Consider the following 14,644-nt stretch of genomic DNA (forward strand, 5'->3'; position numbering starts at 1 on the left):
GCAAACCTTCTAATTTTTTATCCATAGGATCTTGGAAAGCACAACTATCTTCTATGGGTATAGTGGTGCGCTTGTTTAGAGTAGAAACCGCCCCCTCGACCTTGGGGACTGTCTGCCATAAGTCCTTTCTGGGGTCGACTATAGGAAACAATTTTTTAAATATGGGGGGAGGTACGAAAGGTACACCGGGCCTGTCCCATTCTTTATTAACAATGTACGCCACCCGCTTGAGTATAGGAAAAGCTTCGGGGGGCCCCGGGGCCTCTAGGAACTTGTCCATTTTACATAGTGTTTCTGGAATGACCAGATAATCACAATCATCCAAATTGGATAACACCTCCTTAAGCAGAGCGCGGAGATGTTCCAACTTAAATTTAAAAGTAATCACATCAGGTTCAGCTTGTTGAGAAATTTTTCCTGAATCTGAAATTTCTCCCTCAGACAAAACCTCCCTGGCCCCCTCAGACTGGTGTAGGGGCCCTTCAGAAACAATATCATCAGCGTCCTCATGCTCTTCAGTATTTTCTAAAACAGAGCAGTCGCGCTTTCGCTGATAAGTGGGCATATTGGCTAAAATGTTTTGATAGAATTATCCATTACAGCCGTTAATTGTTGCATAGTAAGGAGTATTGGCGCGCTAGATGTACTAGGGGCCTCCTGTATGGGCAAAACTGGTGTAGACGAAGGAGGGGATGATGCAGTACCATGCTTACTCCCCTCACTTGAGGAATCATCTTGGGCATCATTTTTACTAAATTTTTTATGACATAAATCACATCTATTTAAATGAGAAGGAACCTTGGCTTCCCCACAGTCAGAACACAATCTATCTGGTAGTTCAGACATGTTAAACAGGCATAAACTTGATAACAAAGCACAAAAAACGTTTTAAAATAAAACCGTTACTGTCACTTTAAATTTTAAATTGAACACACTTTATTACTGCAATTGCGAAAAAGTATGAAGGAATTGTTCAAAATTCACCAAAATTTCACCACAGTGTCTTAAAGCCTTAAAAGTATTGCACACCAAATTTGGAAGCTTTAACCCTTAAAATAACGGAACCGGAGCCGTTTTTATATTTAACCCCTTTACAGTCCCTGGAATCTGCTTTGCTGAGACCCAACCAAGCCCAAAGGGGAATACGATACCAAATAATGCCTTCAGAAAGACTTTTCTATGTATCAGAGCTCCACACACATGCAGCTGCATGTCATGCTGTTCTCAAAAACAAGTGCGCCATACCGGCGCGAAAATGAGGCTCTGACTATGATTAGGGAAAGCCCCAATAGAATAAAGTGTCTAAAACAGTGCCTGCCGATATTATTTTACAAAAAATACCCAGATTAAATGATTCCTCAAGGCTAAATATGTGTAAATATGATCGATTTAGCCCAGAAAATGTCTACAGTCTTAATAAGCCCTTGTGAAGCCCTTATTTACTGTGTGAATAAAATGGCTTACCGGATCCCATAGGGAAAATGACAGCTTCCAGCATTACATCGTCTTGTTAGAATGTGTCATACCTCAAGCAGCAAAAGACTGCTCACTGTTCCCCCAACTGAAGTTAATTCCTCTCAACAGTCCTGTGTGGAACAGCCATGGATTTTAGTAACGGTTGCTAAAATCATTTTCCTCATACAAACAGAAATCTTCATCTCTTTTCTGTTTCAGAGTAAATAGTACATACCAGCACTATTTTAAAATAACAAACTCTTGATTGAATAATAAAAACTACAGTTAAACACTAAAAAACTCTAAGCCATCTCCGTGGAGATGTTGCCTGTACAACGGCAAAGAGAATGACTGGGGTAGGCGGAGCCTAGGAGGGATCATGTGACCAGCTTTGCTGGGCTCTTTGCCATTTCCTGTTGGGGAAGAGAATATCCCACAAGTAAGGATGACGCCGTGGACCGGACACACCTATGTTGGAGAAATACAGTTTGTATTCTTGAACGAAGCTGTAAGCTACAGTACATCGGTACAAAAGTACACTTACTTGAACATGCAAGAAATACATATCAACACACTATAAAAAAAAAAAATAAGACAAAGAGAGACCTACTGGATACATTACATCCAGCAGGTCTCAAAAGGCATTGAGCTTACTGCCTTCCTTTAAATCAGAATAACCTAAATTCATGCCATTAACCTCCAAAATACTGCTTTATACCTTTATAAGCACTACTAATCAAAATGTGATAGAGACACACTACACATACATTAAGTAGGTTGGCATCATAACACCTAGCCATAACCCACCACTACCATACAAACGAGTTTGAATTACCCATCAATTACAAGAGAAGCTATGTAAATTTAGTAATTTTGTCATTACATTGAATAATTGACTATGCAACAAAGGTTGAACCATTAATATGGTGCATTTTGAATGTAATATACTGTATTATACAAAATACGCTACACGCACATTTTCCAAGTAAGAATAGTATCCAAGATAGAAACTATGAATTGATACATCCTATTTACATTTAAAAGTAGCAACTATGTTAATGACAACAAACTTTAGGTTATAATGATATTAAAGTTATTGCATTTGGACACTATAAATTGTATCATTAGCCATCTACATTGTATATAGATTCCGATACAGCCACCCAGCAGTAAACCCGTAGAACAAAAAATTAGAAAAGTACATGACAATGAAGGTATAAGGTTTTTAAATGTTAATCTAATGTTATTGTATTTGGACGCAATAAATTGTATCGCTAGCTATCTACCTACCCAGCAGTATACCCATACACAAAGTTAGACAAGTACACGATTGAATCTACCTATCGGATAACAAAGCCAAATAAAAAAAAAACAACAACTGACAATTTAAAATCGCATAATGTTTCAAGAAGTGGGCGCATATCCTTGGCTAAAAATTATATACCTTTAATAACTAACATTTAAATCCCTGTAGAAGTTTCCAAAGAAGGCCAGAAGAGGGATCTATTGAGAGATATATACATATTTTTTATGCATGCTTTTATATATCTTACCTCAAACAATTGAGGGTTTTACATGTGATTGTTCTAGACATTGTTATAAAAATTGCATAAATAAAACCATGGAAAACAGAGGAGATTGCCCAGAAGTTCTCTACCTACTCAAGGAGGAACGCAGAAGCAACACAGAAGGGGACCAGTGGAAAGTGAATCGTTTCCTCTCCCAGACAGAACCCTTCCCTGACCACATAGGATTGAGGTAGGGTCCTGTAAGTACATCACCTTGCCAAAATTTGCAAACTCTGCAGCTTCTTGCAGCTTTGTGTTTCTCAAAAGATACTACTGGTTACTTTTGGGAACTTACTATAAATATGAATACTGAATCCATCTAAAACCATAGAAAAATAGCCGGATCCACCATCTTTGATAGTCTGCAAGGACTCACCAATATATTTTCCTACCTATTAGCAGATTGACATAACAGAACTGTGCTCCATTCAGACTATTCTGAACTTGGACATATGCTTATATGGGTCTAATGAATATTGAATGACCTGTTCCAGTTTGCACTTTGAAACATTTTTAATTTAATGAATAAACTGGACATAAATTTAAGTACATTTAATGCAAGTATGCATATTTAATCCTTACCTCAAGACAAAAAAAAAAAAAAAAAGGCTCACTTAAAGGGACATTGTATACCCATATTCTTTGGACTATCAGTTTAAATGTTTAATGTAATGTATGTCAGCAAAGTTGTAATATTGTCAGAAGCGCGTATTTTTTTTCAAATAAAGACGCCTATTTTAATTTCCCTCACCAAGTCCAAGCTACCTGTATGTATAAGTCTGTCAACAAAGGCTACACAAGCTGTTCCCTCCCCCTCTCGTAGCTGCTCACTCCTTGTGTCTCTTGGACTGCAGTGCACATGTGTACAAAAAAAAGCTCCTTCACAACTACAAACTTTTAGGAAACTTTTGCAAAATCTGACAAAAGTGTTACAGCCAGGATTTTTTTGTCAGGCTTGGAATTCCTAACATAGCACTGGCCGAGGATCGTACTATGGCACACAGTGGGGTTGACCTATGTAGGGTGCTGTTGCACACAAGACGATAATTAATGCACTACTGGTATATAAGCTGCATCAGACAAAGATATCTCCAATAAAAACAGAATTTATGCTTACCTGATAAATTACTTTCTCCAACGGTGTGTCCGGTCCACGGCGTCATCCATTACTTGTGGGATATTCTCCTCCCCTACAGGGAATGGCAAGGAGAGCACACAGCAAGAGCTGTCCATATAGCTCCCCCTATGGCTCCGCCCCCCAGTCATTCGACCGACGGTTAGGAGAAAAAGGAGAAACTATAGGGTGCCGTGGTGACTGTAGTGTATAAAGAAAAAGAGAAAATTTTCAAACCTGATTAAAAAACCAGGGCGGGCCGTGGACCAGACACACCGTTGGAGAAAGTAATTTATGAGGTAAGCATAAATTCTGTTTTCTCCAACATTGGTGTGTCCGGTCCACGGCGTCATCCATTACTTGTGGGAACCAATACCAAAGCTTTAGGACACGGATGAAGGGAGGGAGCCAGGACCGTCTTTAACACAGGGCAAAAGGGGCAGCTGCCCAGGGCCCAGTTTCTGTTGAGGGGCCCAAGAGTCCTAAAAAAAAAAAAAAAAAAAAAGAAATCTTTTTTTTTTTTATGGTTCATACCAGACTGCTGATGTGACATGGGGAACACATACATTCAATCCTAATACTGTCACAGTCAAAAGTACTCAGTTTATATATATATTTTTTTTTAATTTTTTTTTAAACTGTGCCAGACCGTGTCTGTGTCATGTGACATGCCAAGCTATTGCCATGTGCTGTTTTAGATGTGCACTGTGCAGCACTGAATGCAAAGCCTTAACTTGGTATCCAGCCATTCCCACTGCATCAGAAAAGGTCCTACTGGGGTTACCACTGTTACCAGGTCACTGCTCTGGTGGTGGGGATTGTTTCTGGGTAGGGCTGACTGTAGGCGCATGCAGCAGAAAGCTGGAGCGGCAAGGACGCAAGGATTTGAGCATCTGTGCAGCTGCATACACTGCTCTCTTCAGTCTTGAGGCTGTGTGACTTATCCCACACTGTATCCATGCAGGCTTGGACAGACAGCATCCTGTCTGCTGGTCTCCTTAGCCCTGCTCTTTCTGCTGTGGCCCTAAGATCAACTAACTGAAGTTTGTTAGGGGAACAGTGCTTTGTAAAAAGGTGTCAGTGGGAAGAATAAGTGAGTGCACACACGCCACTCCCCATGCAGCATTGTCTAGTGCAGGGTGAGAGGGAACTTGTTCCTAGCAAAGAAGTGACATGTGCTGCTGTGGCTGATGTATAGTGTCATGCTGATACTTCACATCACAGATTAATGTAAGTTTTATTTTTATAGTTTTTGTTTTCTCTCTGTCTCAGATTTTACAGATTCCCATAGTAGTTCTGCTGTTCCAGTCAGTAAACTTATTTTTGTCTGCACCTCCATGCTTCCTCCTCAGTCTTTACCTTGCTTTGCTCCTGTTGGCTGCCCTAAATCTCTTTAACCAGCTAACCTCACACTAGAATCACATTCAAAAGAATATTAAATTAATCCACAGTGGAGGAATTTATATATTTATTTACTTATTAGTTCTGCTTAGGTCCAGTTTCACATATTGCAATGTATTTAAAAATTTTTAAAATGATTAGCCCAGCAGTGGATGATCCACTGCTGGGCTAATAATTAAAAAAAAAAAAAAATGATTTAGTTGTTTTTTGGGATGTTGGGGTGGAGAGCGAAATTGCATGGGGGGGGGGGGGGGGGGCAAGAAATTTTTTGCCCTGGGTCCAGTCAATATTAAAGACGGCCCTGGAGGGAGCAAATCAGGTTACCTAAACAGAAGGCACCACGGCTTGCAAAACCTCTCTCCCAAAAATAGCCTCCGAAGAAGCATAAGTATCAAATTTGTAGAATTTGGCAAAAGTGTGCAGAGAAGACCAAGTCGCTGCCTTACATATCTGATCAACAGAAGCCTCGTTCTTGAAGGCCCATGTGGAAGCCACAGCCCTAGTAGAGTGAGCTGTGATTCGTTCAGGAGGCTGTCGTCCGGCAGTCTCATAAGCCAATCGGATGATGCTTTTCAGCCAGAAAGAGAGGTAGCAGTAGCTTTTTGTCCTCTCCTCTTACCAGAATAAACGACAAACAGAGAAGAAGTTTGTCTGAAATCCTTTGTTGCTTCTAAATAGAACTTTAAAGCACGGACTACATCTAAATTGTGTAACAAACTTTCCTTCTTTGAAACTGGATTCGGACACAAAGCAGGAACAGCTATTTCCTGGTTAAAATTCTTGTTGGAAACAACTTTTGGAAGAAAAACCAGGCTTGGTACGCAAAACAACCTTATCTGAATGGAACACCAGATAGGGTGGATCACACTGCAAAGCAGATAATTCAGAAAACTCTTCTAGCAGAAGAAATAGCAACCAAAAAAAGGACTTTCCAAGATAGTATGGAATGTAAGGGTTCAAACGGAACCCCTTGAAGAACTAAATTTAGACTCCAAGGAGGAGTCAAGGGTCTGTAAACAGGCTTGATTCTGACCAAAGCCTGTACAAAAGCTTGTACATCTGGCACAGCTGCCAGTCGTTTGTGTAACAAGACAGATAAAGCAGAAATCTGTCCTATTAAAGAACTCGCTGACAATCCCTTTTCCAAACCTTCTTGGAGAAAGGAGAGGATCTTAGGAATTTTAATCTTACTCCAGGAGAATCCCTTGGATTCACACCAACAGATATATTTTTTCCATATTTTATGGTAAATCTTTCTAGTCACAGGTTTTCTGGCTTGGACCAGAGAATCTATCACTGAATCTGAAAACCCACGCTTGGATAAAATCAAAACGTTCAATTTCCAAGCAGTCAGCTGCAGAGAAACTAGATTTGGATGTTCGAATGGACCTTGTACTAGAAGATCCTGTCTCAAAGGCAGCTTCCATGGTGGAGCCGATGACATATTCACCAGGTCTGCATACCAAGTCCTGCGCGGCCACGCAGGAGCTATAAGAATCACCGAGGCCTTCTCCTGTTTGATCCTGGCTACAAGCCTGGGAAGGAGTGGAAACGCATAAGCTAGGTTGAACGACCAAGGCGCCACTAATGCATCCACTAGAGTCGCCTTGGGATCCCTGGATCTGGACCCGTAGCAAGGAACCTTGAAGTTCTGACGGGACGCCATCAGATCCATGTCTGGAATGCCCCATAATTGAGTCAACTGGGCAAACACCTCCGGGTGGAGTTCCCACTCCCCAGGATGGAAAGTCTGACGATTCAGATAATCCGCCTCCCAGTTGTCTACTCCTGGGATGTGGATTGCAGATAGGTGGCAGGAGTGATCCTCCGCCCATTTGATGATTTTGGATACCTCTCTCATCGCCAAGGAACTCCTTGTTCCCCCCTGATGGTTGATGTAAGCTACAGTCGTCATGTTGTCTGACTGGAATCTTATGAATCCGGCCTTCGATAGTTGAGGCCAAGCCCGGAGAGCATTGAATATCGCTCTCAGTTCCAGGAAGTTTATCGGGAGAAGAGACTCTTCCCGAGACCATAAACCCTGAGCTTTCAGGGAATCCCAGACCGCGCCCCAGCCTAATAGACTGGCGTCGGTCGGGACAATGACCCACTCTGGTCTGTTAGAATCTTTGGAGACAAGTCTGTATAGTCCCCATTCCACTGCTTGAGCATGCACAGTTGTAATGGTCTTAGATGAATTCGAGCAAAAGGAACTATGTCCATTGCTGCAACCATCAACCCTACTACTTCCATGCACTGAGCTATGGAAGGCTGCAGAATAGAGAGAAGAACTTGACAAGCGTTTAGAAGCTTTGACTTTCTGACCTCTGTCAAGAAGATCTTCATTTCTAAGGAATCTATTATTGTTCCCAAAAAGGGAACTCTTGTCGACGGAGACGGGGAACTCTTTTCTACGTTCACCTTCCACCCGTGAGATCTGAGAAAGGCTAGAACAATGTCTGTATGAGCCTTTGCCTTGGAAAGAGACGACGCTTGAATTAGAATGTCATCCAGATAAGGTGCCACTGCAATGCCCCTTGGTCTTAGAACCGCGAACCGCTAGAAGGGACCGGAGCACCTTTGTGAAAATTCTGGGAGCAGTGGCTAGTCCGAATGGGAGAGCCACGAACTGATAATGTTTGTCCATAAAAACGAACCTTAGGAACTGATGATGATCTTTGTGGATAGGAATATGTAGATACGCATCCTTTAAATCCACGGTAGTCATATATTGACCCTCCTGGATTGTAGGTAAAATTGTTCGAATGGTTTCAGTTTTGAACGATGGAACTCTGAGAAATTTGTTTAGAATTTTTAAATCCAGAATTGGTCTGAAAGTTCCCTCTTTTTTGGGAACTACAAACAAATTTGAGTAAAACCCCTGACCGTGTTCCACAGATGGAACTGGGTGTATCACTCCCATCTTTAACAGGTCTTCTACACAATGTAAGAATGCCTGTCTCTTTATTTAGTTTGAAGATAAGTGAGACATGTGGAACCTTCCCCATGGGGGTAGTTCCTTGAATTCTAGAAGATAACCCTGAGAGACTATTTCTAGAGCCCAGGGATCCTGAACATCTCTTGCCCAAGCCTGAGCAAAGAGAGAGAGTCTGCCCCCTACTAGATCCGGTCCCGGATCGGGGGCTACCCCTTCATGCTGTTTTGGTAACAGCAGCAGGCTTCTTGGCCTGTTTACCCTTGTTCCAGCCTTGCATTGGTTTCCAATCTGGTTTAGTCTGGGAAGCGTTACCCTCTTGTCTAGAGGCTGCAGAGTTGGAAGCCGGTCCGTTCCTGAAATTGCGAAAGGAACGAAAATTGGACTTATTCTTAACCTTGAAAGGTCTATCTTGTGGGAGGGCATGGCCCTTTCCCCCAGTGATGTCTGAAATAATCTCTTTCAATTCTGGCCCAAAAAGGGTCTTACCTTTGAAAGGGATATTAAGCAATTTTGTCTTGGAAGATACGTCCGCCGACCAAGACTTTAGCCAGAGCGCTCTGTGCGCCACAATTGCAAACCCTGAATTTTTCGCCGCTAACCTCGCTAACTGCAAAGCGGCGTCTAAAATAAAGGAATTAGCTAACTTAAGTGCGTGAATTCTGTCCATGACTTCCTCATACGGAGTCTCCCTACTGAGCGACTTTTCCAGTTCCTCGAACCAGAACCACGCCGCTGTACTGACAGGAATAATGCACGAAATAGGTTGAAGGAGGTAACCTTGCTGTACAAAAATCTTTTTAAGCAAACCCTCCAACTTTTTATCCATAGGATCTTTGAAAGCACAATTGTCCTCAATGGGAATGGTCGTGCGTTTGGCTAGTGTAGAGACCGCCCCCTCGACCTTAGGGACTGTTTTCCTTCCTGGGGTCGACCATAGGGAACAATTTCTTAAATATAGGAGGGACAAAAAGGTATGCCTGGCTTCTCCCACTCCTTATTCACTATGTCCGCCACCCGTTTAGGTATCGGAAATGCATCAGGGTGCACCGGGACCTCTAGGAATTTGTCCATCTTGCACAATTTTTCTGGAATGACCAGAGAGTCACAATCATCCAGCGTAGTTAGTACCTCCTAAAGTAATGCGCGGAGATGCTCTAACTTAAATTTAAACGTCACAACATCAGGTTCTGCCTGCTGAGAAATTCTTCCTGTATCAGAAATTTCTCCATCTGACAAACCCTCCCTCACTGCCACTTCAGACTGGTGTGAGGGTATGACAGAAAAAATATCATCAGCGCCCTCCTGCTCTACAGTGTTTAAAACAGAGCAATCGCGCTCTCTCTGAAATGCTGGCATTTTGGATAAAATATTAGCTATGGAGTTATCCATTACTGCCGTCAATTGTTGCATAGTAACAAGCATTGGCGCGCTAGAAGTACTAGGGGTCGCCTGCGCGGGCATAACTGGTATAGACACAGAAGGAGAGGATGTAGAACTATCTCTACTTCCTTCATCTGAGGAATCATCCTGGGCAACTTTACTATTTGTGACAGTACTGTCCTTACTATGTTTGGACGCTATGGCACAATTATCACATATATTTGAATGAGGAACCACATTGGCTACCATACATACAGAACATGATCTATCTGAAGGTACAGACATGTTAAACTGGTTTAAACTGGTTAATAAAGCACAAAAACCGTTTTAAAACAAAACCGTTACTGTCTCTTTAAATGTTAAACAGGGCACACTTTATTACTGAATATGTGAAAAACTATGAAGGAATTATCCTTCATAGTTTGAGTGTCTTAATACATTCAAAGTATTGCACCCCAATTTTCAAGCTGTTAACCCTTAAAATGTGGAAACCGGAGCCGTTTGCAATTTTAACCCCACTACAGTCCCAGCCACAGCCTTTGTTGCGACTTCATCTATCCCAGGGGGGTTCTAGGAACGTTTTCAGTGGATACCAGACCCTCACACATGCAGCTGCATGCACTGCACTCAAAAGAAACTGCAAAATAATGGCGCGAAAATGAGGCTCTGCCTACTACAGTGAAAAGCCCTTCCTGACTGGAAAGGTGTCTTAACTAGTGCCTGGCGATAAAAACGTTCCCCAAACAAAAGTGTGAAAACTACTTCAAACTTTAGAAAACAACTTAAATAAACAATCTATTTAGCCCTTAAGAGTGTCCACCAGTTAATAGCCCATAATAAGCCCTTTATTCTTTCTGAGTCTAAGAAAATGGCTTACCGATCCCCATGAGGGAAAATGACAGCCTTCCAGCATTACACAGTCTTGTTAGAAAAATGGCTAGTCATACCTTGAGCAGAAAAGTCTGCAAACTGTTACCCCCAACTGAAGTTCTCTCATCTCAACAGTCCTGCGTGGGAACAGCAACTGATTTTAGTTACTGCTGCTAAAATCATACTCCTCTTTTAAACAGAACTCTTCATCTCTTTCTGTTTCAGAGTAAATAGTACATACCAGTACTATTTCAAAATAACAAACTCTTGATAGAAGAAATACAAAACTACAACTAACACCACAAACTCCTCACCATCCCCGTGGAGATGCTACTTGTTCAGAGCGGCAAGGAAAATGACTTGGGGGGCGGAGCCAGAGGGGGAGCTATATGGACAGCTCTTGCTGTGTGCTCTCCTTGCCATTCCCTGTAGGGGAGGAGAATATCCCACAAGTAATGGATGACGCCGTGGACCGGACACACCAATGTTGGAGAAAAGGACTTATGTTAAAAAATGTACAGCTGCGGAACCAGAGGCGTAACTAGAAACCACAGGGCCCAGGTGCAAGAATCTAAGGAGGAGGTATGAATAAGGGGGGTAAATAGTGTGTAAGCTGTGCCAAGATATCAGTGAACACGCTATGAAAATGTTATACCTGCATTATAACTATTTTATTTACATAACTAGATGCGTCTTTATTCAGTTGGGGTGATTATATTCATAAGCAAATATTGGATGCACACTGGTCCTTTAATTACGCTGATTACCTATCCCCCAGTCTGTGGGATGGATGGTTACAACATGCATGATTTCCACTCTCTATCCACCCTGCCATGAAGACTTTGGACCATGAAAACGATTGTGAGTTTGTTTTCATACTTTACTTTCATTTATGTTAAGAAATACCTTGGTTCTTGGACTGACTAAATTAAAGTCATGCGTTTCCTCATCTCTAACCAACCCCATACGTGGGTTAGGTTATTTCAAAATGGTTCATTATATGTCTAGCAAACTGATACCTCTGTTAATGTTGAATAATAATAATAATAATAAATAATAATAATAATCTCACTTAATGGAAATTCTTAGCTTTAAAGAGTCATAGTAAGATTTTTTTTTACAATGCTATAAGTTTAACCTTTTGCAAAAGGGCTCAACACATAGTTAAAGGACATTAAACCCCATTCTATGTTCCTTCATGATTCAGATAAAGCATACAAAAATAACCTTGTAGTTTACTTATATTACCAAATTTGCTTCGTTCTCTTGGTATTTTTTTGTTGAAATAGCAGGGGTGTAAGCTCGGGAGTGTGCAAGTCTGGAGCACTATGGCAGCAGTTTTGCACGACTGTCACCCATTTGCAAGAGAACTAGATGGCAGCACTATTTCCTGCCCTGTATTGCTCCAGACTCCTACCTAGGTATCTCTTCAGCGAAGAATACCATGGAAATGAAGCAAATTTGATAAGGAAATTGGAAACTTTAAATAAAAAATAATAATAAGTTATGCCTTGTCTGAATCACAAAAGAGATTTGTTGCGTTTCATATCCCATTAAAGCACAGCTCAGGAGACGCAGAGAACTGAGTGTTCCAAGCACTAGTTTCACAACTCGGTTGTGTGACAAGCGATGGCGAATGGGAACTTTTTTTTTTTTTTTTATTAGAAAAAAGAAAAAAAAATTGCTTTATCCATTGATAATAATTGAAAGGTTGGCCTAGCAGTGTAAGCAGCCCCCCATGATCCGATCCCAGCATTGAAATCACGCGATTGCATTGACAATTACTGCAAGTGTTTACATCACAACTTTGTTTCACCTTAACACTATTGTGCCGGCATAAAGGGGTTAATAAGCAAGTCTGCTAAAAACAAAAACCTCTTACCTGTAGCGCTGAGTACACAACTTGGGGGTTGGGATGGTCAAGAAACAAAATAAGCCCTGGAAGGCAGCCTTGGTCCTGTACGATGGGTCGCCGGTTTAATGGATCTGCAGCAAGATCTCGCAGCTGGTTAACAACTGCTAGTGCATCAGGCTCCGCACTCATGGTAAAGCAATAAAGCCTCTATGCCATATGCAGGAAAACACCTTTAAATAGAAACAGAACATTTCCACTTGAACAAACATTTACAGGTCAGAAAAGCTGAAAGCAAAATAGATAGGGCATGTCATTTTAAACAAGTTTCCAATTTACTTTTATCATCAAATTTGCTTTGTTCTCTTAGTATTCTTCGGGGACAGTCAACAACAAAAAAATATTGTTTTAAAAGTTGGATAATACCTTTATTACCCATTCCCCAGTTTTGCACAGACAACTTTTTACCTTCTATTACCTTGTTTCTAAGCATATTCTGACTGCCCCCTGATCACATGAATTTATCTATTGACTTGCATTTAAGCCAATTAGTGCTGTGTTAGATTGTACGGGCGTCAGCACAATGTTATCTATATGGCTCACATGAACTAGCTTCCCCTGATGTGAAAAGCAAATGCAAAATCATCTGATCATGGGGCTGTCTTTAGGGACATATTACTATAACCATGTTGGTTGTGCAAAGCTGAGGAATGGGCAGTAAAGGCATTATCTTTTTAATAAATAATTATTGTGTCAACTGTCTTTTTAGTTGAAAGCTTAACCTAGGTAGGCTCATATGCTAAATTTCTAAGCCCTTGAAGGTCACCTCTTTTCTGAATGCATTTGACAGCTTTTCATAGCAAGAGGGTGCTAGTTCATGTGTGCCATATAGATAACATTGTGCTCACGCCCATGGAGTTACTTGTGAGTGGGCACTGATTGGCTAAAATGCAAGTCTGTCAAAAGAACTGAAATAAGGGGGGCAGTCTGCAGAGGCTTAGATACAAAGTAATCAAAGAGGTAAAAAGTATATTAATATAACAGTGTTGGTTATGCAAAACTGGGGAATGGGTAATAAAGGGATTATCTATCTTTTTAAACAATAACAATTCTGGAGTAGACGGTCACTTTAAAATTTTAACAAATGCTTGCCTTTAACAATGTATTTAACCCATGCAACAGGGTTAAACACATGGTTAAGGACCCTGAGCAACACAATGCTGGGCATGAATAGGATATGCACAGGGATTGGAAGCCTGCCCACAAATGTAGGGGAAAGTCAGCACGAGTGCATTATACTGAGAAACTAAGTAAACGTTTTCTCTGTAGAAAAGCAATGTAAACAGAAAACAATAGCACTAGTCTCCCAGTAGGGGGTATGAGAGAGATATATTTTGTATCTAAAATAGCTGCTTGTGCTTTATTACCCATCCAGTCATAATTAGCATTTCAATACCCAACATAAATAACATTAGTAGGTCTGCTTTACTTGAAGGCTCAGCCCATTGTTATGGGCATGTCCTAAGTGAATGTTTTAATGAGGGGGGGAAGAAATAGTTCAAATACAGAAATAAAGATGAAGGAACAATTTCCCATTCATTTAAATCAGGGCCGGACTGGGACCAATAAGAGGCCTGGGCATTTTAGGGCAAAAGAGGCCCACTCCCCCCCCCCCCCTCCACTCACCATTTCTTATTTAAAAGGGACTGTCTAGTCAAAATTAAATTTTCATAATTCAGATAGGGCATATCACTTTAAACAACTTCTTTAATATAAATTTATTCTCAAAGTTGCTTTCTTCTCAGTGTTCTTTGTTGAAAGCTTAACCTATATAGGCTCATATGCTAAGTTCTATGGCCTTGAAGGCCACCTCTTCTCTGGATGCATTTGACCGTTAGGGGGCAATAGTTCATGTGTGCCATTTATATAACATTGTGCTCACACCCGTGGAGTTACGTATGAGAGGACACTGATTGACTAAAATGCATGTCTGTTAAAATAACTGAGATAAGGGGGCAGTCTGCAGAGGCTTAGATACAAGGTAATCACAGAGGTCAAAAGTATAT

General features: G+C 41.1%; 1 protein-coding gene across 1 annotated transcript in view; it reads right to left on the reverse strand.

Moving 5' to 3' along the window:
* Positions 1-14,644, reverse strand: part of ARMC1 (armadillo repeat containing 1) — a 374,962-nt gene that overhangs the window by 344,069 nt on the left and 16,249 nt on the right. Inside the window, 2 exon segments of the mRNA XM_053715076.1 lie at positions 996-1,011; positions 12,609-12,811. Coding sequence (XP_053571051.1) covers positions 996-1,011; positions 12,609-12,770 — 178 coding nt within the window. The 5' untranslated portion in view covers positions 12,771-12,811.

The sequence above is a fragment of the Bombina bombina genome, chromosome 5 (assembly GCF_027579735.1).
Source record: "Bombina bombina isolate aBomBom1 chromosome 5, aBomBom1.pri, whole genome shotgun sequence".
NCBI lineage: Eukaryota > Metazoa > Chordata > Amphibia > Anura > Bombinatoridae > Bombina > Bombina bombina.